Source organism: Cheilinus undulatus, linkage group 10 (assembly GCF_018320785.1).
Source record: "Cheilinus undulatus linkage group 10, ASM1832078v1, whole genome shotgun sequence".
In the NCBI taxonomy this organism is placed as follows: Eukaryota; Metazoa; Chordata; class Actinopteri; order Labriformes; family Labridae; genus Cheilinus; species Cheilinus undulatus.
Genome location: NC_054874.1, coordinates 907896 through 926629, shown reverse-complemented (window position 1 = coordinate 926629; position 18734 = coordinate 907896). Strand labels below are relative to the sequence as shown.

At 42.6% G+C, this 18734-nt stretch overlaps 2 protein-coding genes across 2 annotated transcripts; both read left to right on the top strand.

The window, feature by feature from the left end:
- Positions 1-3530: 3530 nt before the first annotated feature.
- LOC121516731 (cyclic nucleotide-gated olfactory channel-like) lies at positions 3531-12609 on the top strand. The gene is made up of 10 exons (XM_041798133.1): positions 3531-3619; positions 4321-4428; positions 4631-4816; positions 4913-5023; positions 5915-6021; positions 6993-7480; positions 7553-7831; positions 8760-8858; positions 10450-10827; positions 12424-12609. The coding sequence occupies exons 1-10, from the start codon at positions 3531-3533 to the stop codon at positions 12607-12609; spliced, it is 2031 nt and encodes a 676-aa protein (XP_041654067.1).
- Positions 12610-14008: 1399 nt separating this feature from the next.
- On the top strand, positions 14009-17898 carry LOC121516846 (calnexin-like). The gene is made up of 6 exons (XM_041798270.1): positions 14009-14031; positions 14336-14425; positions 15705-15824; positions 15913-16015; positions 17296-17369; positions 17780-17898. The coding sequence occupies exons 2-6, from the start codon at positions 14348-14350 to the stop codon at positions 17780-17782; spliced, it is 378 nt and encodes a 125-aa protein (XP_041654204.1). The 5' UTR covers positions 14009-14031; positions 14336-14347; the 3' UTR covers positions 17783-17898.
- The last annotated feature ends 836 nt before the right edge of the window (positions 17899-18734 follow it).

Here is an 18734-nt window from a genome sequence, read left to right as displayed (position 1 = left end):
AAACTTGGAGGACGATCAAAGCCCTCTGCAGGCTGTCCTCTACCACAGGGGCTCTTAACCTTTTCAGCCCATGACCCCCAAAATGAAGGTGCCAGAGACCGGGGACCCCCACTGTACCTGAAGGTGGTTGAACACAGCCATGCACATTCTAGAATAGTCATGTGGAGACAAGGACGCCCATAAGGGGGGATAAATGGGAGAGCTTTAAGGGGCCAGCAAAATCATGGTCCATTGTAAAGTTAAGTTGTGGTATTTTATATTTAACCTGAATAATAACCACTCTTATCAAAGAAACAAGTTTTGACTCATTTGTGTAGTAAGTAGTCCTCTTAAAAATATAAATCCTTTTGTTAAAAACTGAATGAAGATACATTAATAATAGCTTAAATGGGTTAATAATGGCAAAAAATGGTGGGAAAGGTGGTGAAATTGGATTTTAAAAGTAGCAGAAATGGGTTAGAAATGCCAAAAGTTAGATAAAAGTGGCAGAATGACCAAAAAAATGGCAAAAACTTGCCACTTTAACGCCATTTCAGCCACTTTTGAATCCCCTTTTACCACTTTATATGCAACAATAGGTGGAAATTTAGTGAAATGGGATGAAAATTGGTATGAACTGGCAAAAAAGGGTTAGCTGAGGCAGAAATAGTCAGACACTGGCAAAAATGGGCATATCAAATTGTAAAATGTGGCTTTAAAAGGGGTTAATAGTGGTAATAATGTGTCAACAGAGCCAACAATAGGCAGAGAGTGGCAAAAACAGGCAGAAAAAAGTGGTGGAAAGGGTTTATTTTCAAAAATGAGTTAAAATTGGTGGGAAAAGTGATGAAAATGTGTTAGAATTAGGCAAAATTGGTGTAAATTGGCAACAGTGTAATTATTACCCACGCCGATGAAATCGGCAGGGGGGTCATGTAAAGGGTTCCAAATCTTTGTTTGTTTGTTTCTTTGTTTGTACGTGTACAAGATAATTCGAGAACGGAAAGTCTTCACCAAGCTTTCAGGGAATATTGGGATAGTGACAGGGAAGAATGAATTAGATTTTGGTGATGATCCGCGCACCCGTTCGGTTTTTCTCAGACTTCAAAATTTTGAACACCATAGTAATCAATGGGAGCGTGAGTTCCTCGGTGGCGCTGCTTAGGCGTTGGTCTGCCGCCTCAGACGGCCATACTAGTTCAAGAATGTTCTTAGTTTTTTAAGGCATCTGGAGACCCCCTCTCAGTGTCTCGCAACCCCAAATGGGGTCCCGACCCCAACGTTGAGAACCCCTGCTCTATCAAACATGTTTGATATTTATGATTCCATGTCCAGGAGGCTCCAACAGCAAAGTAATAACAACTGAGTGGACGCCACACTCCTGAGGAGTATTTGGACTCGTTGTGACTAACTTCAACCTGGGACACTCCTCCTCTCTGACCGCCAGAGGGGGCAAACCTGGCCTACATTCAGGTTTTATTTGTTCATTGTGAGGCCTGCAGTAGTCTTCTGTAGTCCTGGTCTGACCTTGTGATGGATCAGAGATTAGACTGTTAGCATTCATGAGGTTTAAGGGTTCTGTTCTGGCTGAAAGAGGAAGAGAACAGTCCCGACATGCTGTCATGTTCTTAAAAATTGGAAACAAATATGGCATCTGTCTGAAGAGATTCATACCCTCATCTGTTCTATCACCTCTCATTAATCCTGCATCTCTCTGACCCTCTCCTCTACCATCGCTCTGCCCCCCCCCCCCCATCTCTCTGGCTCCGTCTCCCTCTGCCTGTATGAGTGATGACCTTCTCCAGTGTTGGATAGGAAGGAGGATAGAAGCCATCTAAACTCTGCTACGCCCCCATTACTCAACCAGACACCCCAGTGTCAATATACCTGCACCCCCCCCCTCCACTAAATCCCACTCAGCATTACACTGACTCAGGACGGCCACGGCAGCACCTCCATCCAGAATTGATTGTCCAGCCAAAAGTCCCCTCAGCTGGTTAAATTATTACTTTAAACTCATTTAACGGTCTTCACTTTGGAGAAGACTGAACACAAGCACACAGGATGATCTTAACGGTCCAGTTTAGATCATTTAATGAAGGATCGGAACATTTAAATATCTCAGTTAGATAACCAGCTATGAATTATCCCGTCAGAATGATTCTACTGTCTTTAGCTATGATTTTAAAAAGTCTCTTAATTACAGCTTTCAGTGAAAATCTCCCATTAAGGTCCAAAAGTACAGCAGTCACATTAATTCTGTTTACGTGATTTAATTCATAATATCATAATAATTTTATTTATATAAGTTTATAGATGTTTCTTTAACAGACACGACAAAGGCAGTAACATGTTAACCAATAAAGACAGTCTGATGTGATAAAGTGAGCAATAACATAATGAATACCTGATTAAAGAGAAAAGCCTCCAAGTCTCTGCTGCAGAGTTCTGAACTTCCTCTGGCATTAATGTAAACACTGAAACTGAAGCAGGAGCTTCATGAATGGATTTCCATGGCAACGGCTGCATGCAAGCCTCGCATCACCGAGTCCAACGCCAAGCATCAGATGGAGTGGAGTAAAACACACCAACACTGGACTGTGGAGCCTAACCCTGGGTTTGGAGGATGCTGGGTGAACGTTACCTGTCTGACTGTGAAGTTTGGTGGAGGAGGGATAATGGTATGCGGCTGTTTTTCAGGGTCTGAGCTAGACCCCATCTCCAGTGAAGGCCAGTCTTCAGCAGACCAAGACATTCTGGACAATGCTATGCTTCCTGGTTAGTTCTAGTTTTCTCTTGTCTTATAAACATGTTAATGTTTCTAGAAGTGTGTAAAGCTGGGAGATACGGTGATGGAAAGATGCACCAAACTGATCTAGATGACAAATTTCCACGCAGAGTCCCATTTTAGTCTCTACTGTTGGTTTACACAGACAGGTGTGCATGTGAAAACACCTGTCTGCCAGTAATCAGGAGAATATCTGCTCACTAAACCCCGCTGTAGACTGGAGGCCTCTTCACACCAGGCTCTTGAATTCTGATGAGCTCTGTAGTGAAAAGGAACACGCTCACCAGTGATTAGCAATGTAAATGCTGCTTTTGTGCATCACTCTGTGATGAGCCTTTTATCTTTTACATTCGGTCGCTCCATCCGTCCGTCCCTCTCCTCATTGAGCTGCTGTCTGTCCATCCATCCTGATAAATGTGTTACTGATCACTCCTCTGACAGAGAAGGTCAGCCGCTCAGCTGGAGACCATCAGATCTGGAGGAAACCCATCAGGTTAGCTGGTTTTTAACACCCCTCTCTGCTGTTGTCATAACTACTGTAGAGCTTGTTGCTATGTCCTCTGGTTTCTGTGGTGATGTCTGATACAGGATGGATTCATCCTGATGACCTCCTGTTATAAAGCTGTGGGTCTGTCAGCCTCTCGTATGTCTGTTAGTCTTCTATGAGCCTGCATGTCTCTGTAATGTGAGCTTTCTTTGTATGTTAATGCATGTTTCCCTGCTTTATATCCATCGGTGTGATGAAGTCAGCTCTGTGTTTAGTATGACAGGTCCAGGTCAGGATTCACAGAGACTGTCTGTGAAAACATGGACGGAGGAGGAGAGCGACCGAGCAGACAGCACACCGAGCAGGTAAACACAATACACACGTAATCTTTAGTACCAGCAGATATGTGGATATATTTAAGGAGTAGTCAGAGCCTTTAAACAGCTCTGTAAGTGGAGCTCAGGCTCCTCCATGTCTCTGGTCTTTGCTGAGATGTTTTTACACCTTGACTGGAGTCCACCTGTGCTAAATTAACGTGATTAGACATGATTATAAAGGCTAACACCTGGAGGCCTCACAGCTGACAATGATATCAGAGCAGAAACCAAGGGTCAAAGGTCAGAGGAGCTGTAGAGACAGGATTATTGACAGGCACAGATCTGGGGAAGACTACAGAAACATTTCTGCTGCTCTGAAGGTTCCCAAGAGAACAGTGGCCTCCAGAATTCTCACATGAAGAAGTTTGGACCAACCAGGACTCTTCTAGACCTGGTCACCATTGGGGGGGGGAAGGACCTTAGTGAGAGAGGAGACCAAGAACCTGATGGTCCCTCTGACTGAGCTCCAGAGATCCTGGAGGAGATGGGACAAAGTTCTAGAAGGACAACCATCACTGCAGCCTCCACTGATCTGGAGGAGAGGAGAGACTCTCCTCAGAAAGAAACATGAATGTCTGACTGGATTTCATGTGGAGTTTTTACAGGGAAGCTGGATTTTCTCCTCCTGTGTTTATAATGATCAGTGTGTGTTTCTGTGTGTGTTTCTGTGTGTGTGTGAATGTGAGCAGAGCTCAGTCGATGTGTGACGATACGTCGTCAGAGCTTCAGAGAATGGCGGCCAATGACAGAAGAGATAACTCCCAGACTTCTCTCCGTGGGCGTGGTGCTCTGTCCAGGTATGACAGCTGGTCAGGTCACTAAACAATAAGAGCATTTATTTGTTTATTTATTTATTTATTTTGGGCCTTTCTGTGGAGATTAGACAGAGGGTAATGTCAGAAACAGAGACAGAAGGACCTGGACCACTGGTGTAGTCTTCCTGTCCTCTGGTCCGCGGTGGCTTCACTTCTGTGGGTCGTCTCTCTGTCCGTCCTTCAGGATCGTCAACATGGTGATGACACTCAGAGAGTGGGCTCAGAAGAGTCTGACAGAGGAGACGGAGCGGCCCGATTCCTTCTTGGAGCGTTTCAGAGGCCCCACCAACCTGGACCAACAAGCCCCGCCCAGCAGGTTCAGCCATACCGGCTCTGATGTGGATCACGAAATCAGACGCTCCAGACGCAAGTAGGCCAACAAAAACCATCCAGATCTGAGATAACAGTTAGCCTGACTACTGACTGACATCATCACCTCCATTTTCTCTTCCTCCCGTCCTCTCAGGAGGAGGAAGTTTAACCTGGTGGTCTTGTCTCCTTCTGATGACGCGTACTACCATTGGCTGATGGGGATCGGAGCGGCGGTCTTCTATAACTGGACCCTCCTTGTTGTCAGGTTGTCAGTAGCTCCAACACCCTCTGTACTCACTGAGTCCTTTCTCTGAGGATGACTGCCTTTATAGTCCTACCTCCATTAAATCATATAGACCTACAACTGCTGTAGACCAGGTTTCTGTAGACCAGTCTGGTTTCTGTAGACTGTTCAGGTTTCTGTCAACTAGTCTGGTTTCCGTAGACCATTCAGGTTTCTGTCAACTAGTCTGGTTTCTGTAGACCATTCAGGTTTCTGTAGACCAGTCTGGTTTCTGTAGACCATTCAGGTTTCTGTAGACCAGTCTGGTTTCTGTTGACTAGTCTGGTTTCTGTAGACCATTCAGGTCTCTGTAGACCAGTCTAGTTTCTGTTGACCAGTCTGGTTTCTGTAGACCATTCAGGTCTCTGTAGACCAGTCTAGTTTCTGTTGACCAGTCTGGTTTCTGTAGACCATTCAGGTTTCTGTAGACCAATCTGGTTTCTGTAGAATGTTCATTTTTCTCTAAACCAACCAGGTTGTAATTGTGTGTGTGTGTGTGCGTGTTTGGGTTGGGGGCTGGGGTGGTGGGGGGGCTGAACCTAGTAGCGTATGGATCCAGCCTTTCACAGAGGAAAGAACTAACCATGATCACCTGAAAGCACAAATACTGCTAAATAAGTGGGGGACATGGGATGCCACTGAGTCATTGTGTACATGCACTCTTGAATATTTCTTTATGCAAAACTGAGTCAAACAGAATTAATGCTCCCAATCTGTCTCCAAGCTCTAAGTCATTGTTTCAGAGCATACTAGCATAGCAGAGTATTTAAATCATCAATCCCACTCTTCTTTGACTTCACAAATCAGCATATCAGTTAGAATGGCTTTATACACTTAGAAATGTTCTAAACATGTTTGTCCCGTGTTCTACAGGGCCTGTTTTGATGAGCTCCAGATGGGTAGTGTGTTGGTGTGGATGGTTCTGGACTACCTCTGTGATGGAGTCTATATTCTGGATATAGCCGTTCGTCTTCACACAGGTACTGAAAACATGAGTGATATTTCCTGCTATTCATCATGAAACTTTTAATTTATTAACTATGACAGACTAAAACAGGACTGGTCTAATCTTGCCGATATTTCTGAGGTGAAAAAAGGCTACTCTTGTCAGCTCTTTGACAAAAATCAAATGAAGAGTTTGATCAAAGAGCACACCAAGATTCTTGACTCTGTCTTTACAATAAATAACACAGTCACCCAAAGACAGAGTGAAATTATCAAACAGATGATTGAGTCTCACAGGTCCATTAACCATCATTTCTGTCTAAGCAGAGTTCAGAAGCAGGACATTTGTTGATAACCACCTCCTAACAGCTGAAAGACCAGCCTGAAGATCATTAGTGTCAGATCCACTTGAAGGACTAAAGGCATGTATAGCTGTAAATCATCAGCGTAACAATGAAAAGAGATCCCAAAAAACGCAAAATTTGACCCAAAGGTGTCACATAGAGAGAAAACAACAGTGGACCCAGTATAGACCCCTGTGGTACCCCATGCTTAACAGCAGAGGACTCAGAGAACACGACACTTTGAAATCTCTGACAGGTAAGACCACAACCACCTGAGTACCTGGCCTGAGATGCCAAAATGATTCCAAAGTCTGTCCAATAAAGTACAGTGATCCACCCTATCAAAAGCAGAACGTAGATCCAGCAACAATAGAACAGATGATGCCTCTGAGTGAACAGTTAGAAACAAAGCATTTACCACCTTTGTCAGCGCTGCCTCTGTGGAGTGATAAAAGCTGACTAAAGAGGCTCAAAAAGATTATTAGATGACAAATACTTCAAAAGCTGATTCAAGACCACTTTCTCACATGTACTGTGTCTATGATGTTTTCTGATGTCAAAGGTTCCTTTATGTTCTGATGTCTGAGAGTTCTTCATGTTCTGATGTCTTCTAAGGGTTCTTTATTTCATATCTAAGGGATCTGTATGTTGTCTCTGCTCAGGTTTCTTGGATCAAGGCTTGATGGTGAAGGACGTGCGTCGTCTCAGAGAAACCTACGTCAGAACCTGGCAGTCTAAGCTCGACATCTGCTCCATCCTTCCCACCGACCTCCTCTACCTGTCCGTGGGAATCAGCTACACTCCCCTCCTAAGATTTAACCGCCTGCTCCGCCTGCCTCGCCTCTTTGAGCTCTTTGAACGCACCGAGACACGGACGAGCTACCCCAATGCTTTCCGCATCTGTAAACTGGTTCTCTACATCCTGGTCATCATCCACTGGAACGCCTGTGTCTACTACAGCTTCTCCAAGGTCCTGGGACTAGGCTCAGACTCCTGGGTCTATCCCAATGCCTCAGACCCTGAGTTTGGCTCTCTGACCAGGAGCTACATCTACTGTCTGTACTGGTCCACCCTGACCCTGACCACCATTGGAGAGACCCCTCCTCCAGTCAGAGATGAGGAATATTTGTTCCTTATCTTTGACTTCCTGGTAGGTGTGTAGTAAAGGTTCCCTCTGGCTGATAATGATGGATGTACTGTGACCCCCATGTTTCTGTCCCAGGTTGGGGTTCTGATTTTTGCCTCCATCGTGGGAAACGTCGGCTCCATGATCTCCAACATGAACGCCACCAGAGCGGCTTTTCAGAGCCGAGTAGACACCCTGAAACACTACATGCACTTCAGACATGTCAGCAAGGGGCTGGAGCAGCGCGTCATCCGCTGGTTTGACTACCTCTGGACCAATCAGAAGACCATCGATGAGCAGGAAGTGCTGAGGAGTCTGCCCAATAAACTGAGAGCAGAGATTGCCATCAACGTTCACCTGGACACTCTAAAGAAGGTAAAGACATTATCCTGTTTACATCTGAGTCAGTAGGATCTATATAACTGGATCTATTTGAATTGATCTTTTTAACTGGATCTATTTAACCTGATCTATTTAGCTGGATCTATTTAACCGGAGCTATTTAACTCGAGCTATTTCAATGGATCTATTTAACTGGATCTATTTAGCTGGGTCTATTAAGCTGGGTATATTCAACTGGATCTATGTAACTGGACCTATTTAACCTAATCTATTTAACTGGATCTATTTAAGTAGATCTATTTAACTGGAACTATTTAACTGGAACTATTTAAATGAATCTATTTCACTAGATCTATTTAACTGGGTCTATTGAACTGGATCTATTTAACCTAATCTATTTAACCTAATCTATTTAACTGGAACTATTTAACTGGATCTATTTAACTGGGTCTATTGAACTGGATCTATTTAACCTAATCTATTTAACTGGAACTATTTAACTACTTTTTTCTAAACTGTAGAGTAATTTGGATTTAATTATCCCAGGGAAAATATACTGTTTGAGAAATTGATTTAAACACTGCACACATTTAAACTCTGCTCCCATCTTTGTGAATCAGATGAAAACACATGCTAAAGTCCCTGTGTTCTTATTTTTGAATTATTCTTATGAGCAGTTCTGTAAGTAGAGACAAATTCTCGTAACTTCAGAATTAAATCCTTTTAAACAGAGTCACTGCTGTGGAGTGATCCATAGTCTGCTCCACTGACAGGCTTTTAGAGCACAGGGACCCGTCCTGTGCTCGTCCCATCATGAATCTTTGGTCTTTAGGGGCTTTATTGTCACAGTACCACCTGTTTGTGTTTGAACCAGCTGATTTAAACCTTCTATACTGTCATTAATCTTCCAAGAACGTCATTTAACACCAAACTGACTCTGTGTGTGTGTGTGTGGACATAGGTACGTATTTTCCAGGACTGTGAGGCGGGCCTTCTGGTGGAGTTAGTGTTAAAGCTTCGACCACAGGTCTTCAGTCCTGGAGATTACATCTGCAGAAAGGTCAGTATCACTTTAACCCTTTATGGCCCTCCATAGAACAATCAGCCAGAGAATATCTTTACAATTTTACACACAGTAGTGACATTTTTGGAGTATTTAAATTGACTATACATCAATACAACCCTTATACATACCATTAAAATAGGGGTTCTAAGTCCATAGTAACATATAAAATTGCTCAAAAGTGCAAGAAAAACAAGTAAAATGAAAAGCATTTTTTACACATCTTCCTAAACACAGAAATGTCATAGCTGTATCCCTCAAAATTGTGATTCCAAAAAAAGTTGCATACGATCATTTCAAACCACAAAAAATGATTTTGAGTATGTTCATAACTTTATTTTTTAAATACACTCATCTTTATGAACTGTGGCAAAAACAAAAATAAAATGAAATAGTGCTCAGTTTGCAAAAAGACAAATTTCTTTTTAAAAATAAACTACTTACAGTGGTGCACTTAAATCTGTAAGTGTGCCAGATACTTTTGAGCATTCATGTTTGCAGAAGACCGTGCTGAACCAATAACAAGTGCGACTCGTGACCTGCAAGAAAACATCACATTTATAGCCTGGATTATATTCTATTATATTGTTTGTGATGTGTGCGCTTTATTCTACATTTCTGCAAAAGAAGGAAGGATCTTTCTCGAAGGAAACAGGACTCTGGAACACATTGAGTGTGTGATGTGTTTGTGTTTCTCCTCTGGTTTTATTTGCAAAAAGAGTTATTGATCCGTCTAATTTGGTTACAATTCTATCCGCGGTTAAAATAAGATATGCAAATGGGAGTGCCGGTGATCCCGGAGGTTTCAAAAGGTTAAGTAAAGCCAGTATTAAATGTTCACTAAACACACCCTGATTAAGTTTCCTCTGAATTAAGGAAACTCTAACGAAACAACCACATCCTCACCACACATAACGGTGCCACACATGGATAAAAAAAATCAGCTGAGAGTCTCAGACTTGTTTCATTCCTGGTTATAGTTAGTAATAGCTATGTCAGAGTCATTTTTACTTATTTACACATTATTTTTTTTAACGTCTACAGAGGTTGAATTGTTTCCTGATCTCTGGAAAGTTCATGTATCATAAAAACTGCAGCAAAGCTCTAAAAGACAATAAACTAATCTTTAATGCTGTGCTGTTACTGTCCTCATCATCAGTACATCATGCAGTAAGGCCAATTTGCATGGAAAAGAATGGTTATCCCCAATTAACTGCATAATGGCTCAGCATCTCTGCACGCCAGTTCATATGTGTGGTTATTGGCCAACAACACAATAAGAAGAGTAGCTGTGTCTTTTAACTGATTTACAAAGTTTTGGTGCATGCATGTTTATCTGGAGCTTTTATAAAGAAACACACCGGAGATCTTGGAGCAGGTCTACCATCTCAAATCTGTGGGCGTGTTTCAACAAAAACCAGTTGTTTTCCAGCTCTGTTACTCTCACAAGCACAAAGCAAATGGAACACATTCAACTCAGATTCAACATCTGATTTCTGAGGTAAATCAGGAAAAAAAAGAACTGTTTCCTGATGTTCTGATGTCTTTTAAATGCACCTGTTCTTGTGTCTTCGGTTCTTTGTTCCAGGGAGATGTGGGTAAAGAGATGTACATCATCAAAGATGGGAAGCTGGCCGTGGTGGGGGAGGATGGAGTCACCCAGTTTGCTGTTCTGACTTCGGGCAGCTGTTTCGGAGAGATCAGCATCCTGAACATCAGTGGCAGCAAGATGGGGAACCGACGCACGGCCAACATCCGCAGCCTGGGGTACTCGGACCTCTTCTGCCTGTCCAAACAAGACCTGATGGAGGCGCTGCAGGAGTTTCCCCACGCCAGGGCCCAGCTAGAGCAGAGGGGGCGGGACATCCTGCAGAAGGAGGGGCTTCTGGAGGAAATAAACGTGTCTGCGGGGGAGGAGCTGGAGGAGAAGGTGGAGAGGCTGGAGACCAGTCTGGACCGGCTACAGGTTAGGATTCTGCAGCTAAGTTTCATACCACAGGTGGTTTGCAGATGATGTCCAACTATTTGGCAAAAATGTAGCCCACAACATCCTCAGCTTCACCAACATTCCATCCTTGCTTTTTGCATACAGCCCAGTGTAGACGCCCGGTTGTCATTCCAGTCCAACCAGTACCCTCCGGGTTTAATAATAATAATAATAATAATAATATAATATGTTGAATTTATATAGCACCTTTCAAGAAACCCAAGGACGCTTTACAGGAACACATAGACATGGACAAACTATGTGAGGGTAGGATGAGTGTGAGGGCTGGTTTAGTGAAGACTGTAGGCTGTGGTGAACAGGTGGTGCTTGAGACGTTTTTTGAAAATGTCCAGAGATGGAGCGCTACGGATGTCTGCAGGAAGAGTGTTCCAGAGGGTGGGGGCTGCAGCACTGAAGGCTCTGTCTCCATAGGTTCGGAGTTTGGTTTTGGGCATGGAAAGTAGGCCGGTGTCTGAAGATCAAAGGTTGCGGGATGGTGTGTATGGATGGAGGAGATCAGAAAGGTACTGGGGAGCCAGAGCATGGAGAGATTTGTATGTGAGGAGGAGGACTTTGTAGTTGATACGGGACTTGATAGGGAGCCAGTGGAGGTGGATGAGGGTCGGAGTGATGTGTTGCCAGGTCTAGTGCGGGTGAGAACTCTAGCTGCAGAGTTTTGGACGTACTGAAACCTGACCAGGGTTTTGCTGGGAACTCCAGACAGGACTCCATTACAGTAGTCCAGGCGGGAGGTTATGAAAGCATGAATGAGTGTTTCAGCCACAGAATCAGGGAGTGATGGTCGGAGTCTGGAGATGTTCTTGAGATGATAGAAGGCAGATTTGGTGACAGACTTTATGTGGGACTGGAAGGAGAGGGTGGAGTCCAGGATGACGCCCAGGTTTCGGACCAAACAAGGGCAACAAAACAAGGGAGAAAAGCTGTTAAAGAGGCTCAGCTAGCCTCTTAGCTCAGTCCTAGACCCCTCTAGACTCTGGTCTCAGTCATGGACTCCTCTAGACTCTGGTCTCAGTCCTAGACTCCTTTAGACTCTGGTCTCAGTCTTGGACCCCTCTAGACTCTGGTCTCAGTCCTAAACTCCTTTAGACTCTGGTCTCAGTCCTAGACTCCTCTAGACTCTGGTCTCAGTCCTAGACTCCTCTAGACTCTGGTCTCAGTCCTAGACCCCTCTAGACTCTGGTCTCAGTCCTAGACTCCTCTAGACTCTGGTCTCAGTCTTAGACCCCTCTAGACTCTGGTCTCAGTCCTAGACTCCTTTAGACTCTGGTCTCAGTCTTGGACCCCTCTAGACTCTGGTCTCAGTCCTAAACTCCTTTAGACTCTGGTCTCAGTCCTAGACTCCTCTAGACTCTGGTCTCAGTCCTAGACTCCTCTAGACTCTGGTCTCAGTCCAACAATTTGAAGTCATTTAGAAATATTCTCTTTTTGGAGGGCACCTGGCAACCCCTCCATGGGGTCCCAACCCCCATGTTGAGAACCACTGGTCTAGACCACATAGCTGTTCAGACAGGCCTCGTCCTAAGATCTAATCTCAGTCTCCTTTATTTTTATCAGACTTCTCTGGCCCGTCTTCAGAGTGAGTTTAACTCCTCCCAGCTCCGTCTGAAACAGCGAATCACAACGCTGGAACACAACACCTCCACTGCTGTGACAGGAAGTGGTTTCCTGTCAGATGCTGACGGCAACGAGAGCGTTTCTGGAGGAGACGGCATTCGCAGTGAAATCAACATCCGCCTCTGAAGGACAGGCTGAAGAAATATAGAAATATAGAGCACAGATCAGAGCATCAATCTAGTCATGGACTCACTGTACTGCTTAAAAACACAGATCTATAAATGTAGAGAAACTTTAACTTTAACTTCTGATTCTTAGAGGAAATCTAAAAACAGACCCTGAACTTGACCTGTACTGTCATCACTTCTGTTTTTATCCACCAGGGGGCGTAACACCTCCATAGATCTACAGTTCTAATGTTTGAACTGAATCCATCGGCCTCTTTATTCTAACAGCTGATTTTCTCTGGGACAGTGCCGCTCCATCTAAATAACCCTGTTCTCACTAACTATAGACAATGTTTGACACACTGCTCAGCATGATTTTAGTTTGCTTTAAAGGGACGTTCACTCCTGTAAACAGATACTCTGTTAACCTTCACTGTTAGTTCCTCAGGTTCTCTCATGTTCTCTCTCCTCTCACCTCTAATCCACTAGAACTCAGATATCCTCAGTATAGTGGACTTTCTGTTTATCTTGGCTGCATGTCTGACTGTTAGAGGTTCTGTGTTTTATTAGAGATTTGCTTTTATGCCTCTGTGGTGAGAGCCAGACTCTGCCCATGCATCTGGTCGTAGAAGTCGCAGATTTATGAGGGGACCTCAAAAAAATGTGGTTAAAAAAGTTTTACATCAACAAGACAAAGACATTTAATTCTAAAAACTCTGTGATTTACATGAAAATTTCAAAAGTTTGGATGAAAGAAGTTCGTAATAAAAGTGTCAAACCCCCAAATACAAATGAAAGTCCTTCTGACTTCAACAAATAAAAGTCCTGGTTTTATTTAAAGCAGGTTTCTTGTAAAAATAATGTTTTATATATTATTGTAGTCCTGGTTTTACTTAAAGCAGGTTTCTTGTATAAATAATGTTTGTATATATTTATTATAGTCGTGGTTTTATTTAAAATAGTTTTCCTATATAAATAACGTTTTTAATTTTATTATTGTCCTAGTTTTATTTAAAGCAGGTTTCTTGTATAAATAATGTTTTTAATTTTATTATAGTCCTGATTTTATTTAAAGCAGTTTTCTTTTATAAATAATGTTTTTAATTTTATCATAGTCCTGGTTTTATTTAAAGCAGTTTTCCTATATAAATACTGTTCTATTGTTTACTGATACAGGGCTTTATTGGTTTCTTTATATAAATACTACTTTTTTAATTTTATTATAGTAAATGATAAAGTGACATGGCTGCTCTGTAACCATGAGGGCTGATGGTCCTGCAGCATGCCTGCTGATAACAGTGACTTAGCCCTCTGCTGTGCTCAGAGCACGCTCTGCTGCCAGGTAAACAAGTCCTTCTGGACCAAAGTCCAACATCACATGACCTGCAGGTACCAGGAAGTGTCTTTAAGGAGTAAACTGAAGAATCCCAGTCTGTTAAAGGTAGAATCATGAGCAGCGCTTCTCTGACTCTTTCTCTGTCTCTGTCCTACAACTCCTCCATCTCTCTCTGTTTTTATTCTGTGTTTTTGTTCCACTCTGCTTAGTTTTGCACGTGCATGCCTCTGTGACTGTCCTTTCTGTAAAGCTCAGCATGCTCCTCATGGTCTCTAAATCCCTCTGAGTGAACCTCAGAGTCAAACATCAGACATGTAGAGAAGGAGAACCTGATCCCTCTGTGTCTGATGTGTCTATACTGTTTCAGCATGCTAATATATTTGTGTGTTTATCTGAGTTCTCTGTGCAGAGTGTTTCAGACATGGAGGTCTACTGGAGGGTCCTGTTGCTGTGCATTATACTGGTTACCAGTATGACACCAGTCTCTGCAGCAGCAGAGGTAAGATGTTCTTTAATTAGAATTATAAAAATCTTTTCATACAACATACAGAGCTGTATCAGACAAAGATCACCTGAGTAAATACATAAACCAGTTCCTAAATGATGGTTTCATTTATTAAGGGAAAATCCATCCAACCCTCCCTGGTCCTATAAGAAAAAGTCACTGACCCTCTTTGTTGAATCATGAATTTACTCTGATTAACCACATTTTTTAAAAAGCTGATCTCAGTTTGACTATCCAGACCCACACCTGATTACTGCCAGACCTGTTGGATCCAGAACCCCCTTTACTAGAACCTGTCTGATAGTGAAGTAGGCTAGAAGATCTCCAACACATCATGGAACCATCTACAGAAGAACAGATGAGAAGCAAAATTACTGACATCTATCAGTCTGAAAAGGTTACAGAGACATTTCTAAGGCTTTGGGGGTCAGTGAGAGCCATTATCCACAAATGGAGAAAACTGTGAACAGTGGTGAACCTTCCCAGGAGTGGCCAGCCTACCAACATGACTCCGAGAGAACATGGACGACTCATCCAGGCGATCCCAGAGGAACCCAGAACCACATCTAAAGACCTGCAGGCCTCACTGACTCAGTTAAGGTCAGAGTTCATGACTCACCAATCAGAAAGAGACTGGGCAACAATGGCATCATGGGAGAGTTCCAAGGCCAAAACCATTGCTGAGCAAAAAGAACACAATGGCTCGTCTCACATTTGACTAAAAAACATCCTGATGATCCCCAAGACTTCTGGGAAAATATTCTGAGGACTGACCAGACAGAAGAGGAATTTTCTGGAAGGTGTGCATCCCGTTTCATTGGAGTCAGATGAACCCAGCATTTCATCAGAAGAACATCAGACCAACAGTCAGACATGGTGGTGGTAGTGTGATGGTCTGGACCAGGACCTGGACCACTAGAACCATGAATTCTGCTCTCTAGCAGAAAATCCTCAAGGAGAATGTCCGACCATCAGACCATGACCTCAAGCTCAAGACCACTTGGGTTATGGAGCAGGACCATGATCCCAAACACACCAGCAAGTCCACCTCTGACTGGACTAAAGACGACAAGAAGGTTCTGGAGTGGTCTAGTCAAAGTCTGGACTTAGACAGATAGAAAGACTCAGTGACAGTTATCACAAATGCCAAGGATGGAACAACCAGTTATTAGGTTTAGGGGAAATGACTGATAAATAGGTTGGATTTATTATGAACAGGTCAGACTTTCTTAACCTAACCTCAGACTTGACTATTTCTGTTTGTGTGTTTCAGCCCGGTCTCATAGAGCGCCTCCTATTGGCCACCCACCAGCGCCCCTGGCTCTGGGGCATCTATGTCTTCTCTGTTGGACTTCCCATCATTCTTTTTATCAGCTTCATGTGGCCTGACAAGGTAGAGGAGTCTTGTTTATCTGTGTGTTATTGTTCAGCCTCAGAACTACAGGAAGTCCACTCTAAAGTCTGTGTGTGTTTTTATAAAGAGGTTTGGACCCCCTGACCAGCCGTACTATTATAAGAAGACTGACGAGGACCAACCTGATGACCCTGAGGTCTCAGGGCAGACACGCTCAGTCACCAACAAAGGTAACAGCTTCAGTTTACAGGACAGGTGTTAGCTTTAGCAATGATGGGATTTATCTAAGACAGGGGTGTCAGACTCAGTCACAGCAGGGGAGAACCTAAAAGGATCAACTTTTAACCATAAACTGTCAACCTCATTTTCACCAGTAATAAAATATGAGAAAACAGCACTGATGATAAATATTTTGGAAATTAAAAAAAAAAAAAAAGATAAATTTAAAGGCTCAAATCTGTGATAAAAGTTCCAACTTATTAGTTCAAAAGATCAGAACACGATATTAAAATAGAAAAATAATGTTTTTAAAGAGCAAATAGCAAGGAGGAAATTGATATAAGTTTGAAAGGTCAAAATATGAGATCAAATGTGAAATCATGAGTTCAAATGTCAAAAAATGACTTAAAATTTTAAATTGTAGGTCTGATAGGTCAAAATATGATATAAAAAGTAAAAAGTATTCATTTAAAATGTCAAAATATGGGAAAGAAATTGAAATCATGAGTTTAAAATTCAAAATATGGGGTTAAAAAGCCAAAATAAGGAGTTAAAATGGTCAAAATACGACTTAAAATTTAACATTGGGAATCTAAAAGATTAAAATGTGACAAAGTCAAAATTCTGAGTTGAACAGGTCACAGTATAAAATGAAAAGTCAAAATCAAGAGTTTGAGTTGTAATCTTGAGATGCAAAATTGAAAACATGAAATAAAAACAAATTAATTTCTTTTCCGATATTCATGACTTTTATAAAATCTTTCTTACTCTTTACTTCATCAGATTTTTATGGCTTTAAATAATCAAGTTTAAGTTTACATTTTTATACTGGAGGAAATCTGCAGACCTTAGACTGGTGGGCCAGTTAGAGTACAGGCCAGATATAATCCTTCCACAGACCGGATTTGGCCCCCGGGCCTTGAGTTTGACACCCCTGATCTAAGAGAATATTTCAGCAGCACTCTCCTTTACCTGGTCTGATCTGGACTGATCTGGACTGATCTGGCCTGGCCTGGCCTGGTCTGGTCTGATCTGATCTGGACTGATCTGGTCTGGTCTGTTCTGATCTGGTCTGGTCTGGTGTGATCTGGTCTGGTGTGATCTGGTCTGGTGTGATCAGTCTGGTCTGGTCTGATCTGATCTGGTCTGGTGTGATCTGATCTGTTCTGGTCTCTTCTGATCTGGTCTGGTCTGGTCTGGTCTGGTCTGATCTGATCTGATCTAGTCTAGTCTGATCTGGTCTGGTCTGATCTGATCTAGTCTGATCTGGTCTGTTCTGGTCTATGTTTAGGAAAGTCTGATGGATCTGTCACCAGAAGGAGAGAACCTCGTGGTCTTCAGAGGAAGTCTGACTTAGACCAGAAGGTAATCATCAGGATAATGTTCAGCTAATGCTGACTGATAATCTGCTAAAGATATTAATGCAGCAAATATCAGATATTTATTTTTATATTATCTATATTTATTCAGCCAAAAAGACTGTTACCATAGAAACAGAGCAGGTTTAACTGTTAAAGATAGAGCTAATCAGGATAAATCACTGATTAATAGTTAATTACTGTTAATCACATTTTAAATGCATGTTTAAATGTCTGCCTCACTGCGCCTTCTGTGTTTGCACACTCCTCTGCAGTCTCATGCCCTTATATGGGCATTAAAAGGGGCGTGTCGATATGCTAACTAGTATAAATGAGCCTAGCAGACGTTCTATGTAATTCTAAATGTCAGAGGTCATAACTGGTCTACGTTTGTCTGTGTGCATGTGTGCCCTTCAGTAGGACTATGGACCGGTGCAAAGGCCTTCAGAGAGCAAACCTGGACCACCAGGCAGGAGGAGGCTATCATCAGAGACCGATCCAGTCTAGACCATGTCTGGATGAAACCTCATGATGGAAACAGCATCAAGATCCTAGTAGTTTGATTTTAATGACTGATGAATAAATAAATAAATGTGTTTTTATTTACGTTATTATGGTCTGCCTGAGTTTGTTACCTTCATCGGTCTCTGTGGATCTGTCTCATCTGGAGTTAGAAAAATGTAAATTTGGCCGTCCACACAAACACATTTTTAAAAAGTTGGGACGTTGAAAACTGAAAACTGAAAAATGCAGATAAGAACAGAAGTCAATGATTGTCAAATCTCATAAACCCAGATTAGGTTCACAGAAACAACAGGTCAGAAACTGAGACATTTTAAAATTTCAGGACAAATATGAGCTCATTTTGAATCTGATGGCAGCAAAACATCTCAAAAAAGTAGGGACAGGGCAACAAAAGGCTGGAAAAGTAAGTGGTACTAATGAAACACTGCTGGAGGAGCATTTTACAGCTAATTAGGTTAATTATCAACAGGTCAGTCACATGACTGGGTATAAAAGCAGCATTTTAGAGAGGCAGAGTCTCTCAGAAGTAAAGATGGGCAGAGGTTCACCAATCTCCCTCCATCTACAGTCCATGATATCATGAACAGATTCAGAGAATCTGGAGAAATCTCCGAGAGCAAGGGCCAAGGCTGGAGGGGCCCTCAGGGGCCCTCATTAAAAATCATAATTCTGTAGTGAAATCACTGCATGGGCTCAGGAACATTCCAGAAATCATCGTCTGTCAACACAGTTGGCCGTGCCATCCACCAATGACAGTTAAAGCTGGATCATGGAGAGAAGAGGCCATATGTGAACAGGATCCAGAAACACCGTGGTCCGTCTTCTCTGGACCAAAGCTCATTTAACA

Coding starts and splice junctions, on each gene's coding strand:
- LOC121516731 (XM_041798133.1), top strand. CDS start 3,531: ATGACAGGTCCAGGTCAGGATTCACAGAGACTGTCTGTGAAAACATGG. Junction 3,620..4,320: donor GCAGACAGCACACCGAGCAG/GTAAACACAATA, acceptor GAATGTGAGCAG/AGCTCAGTCGATGTGTGACG. Junction 4,817..4,912: donor ATCAGACGCTCCAGACGCAA/GTAGGCCAACAA, acceptor CCGTCCTCTCAG/GAGGAGGAAGTTTAACCTGG.
- LOC121516846 (XM_041798270.1), top strand. CDS start 14,348: ATGGAGGTCTACTGGAGGGTCCTGTTGCTGTGCATTATACTGGTTACC. Junction 14,426..15,704: donor CAGTCTCTGCAGCAGCAGAG/GTAAGATGTTCT, acceptor TGTGTGTTTCAG/CCCGGTCTCATAGAGCGCCT. Junction 16,016..17,295: donor ACGCTCAGTCACCAACAAAG/GTAACAGCTTCA, acceptor GTCTATGTTTAG/GAAAGTCTGATGGATCTGTC.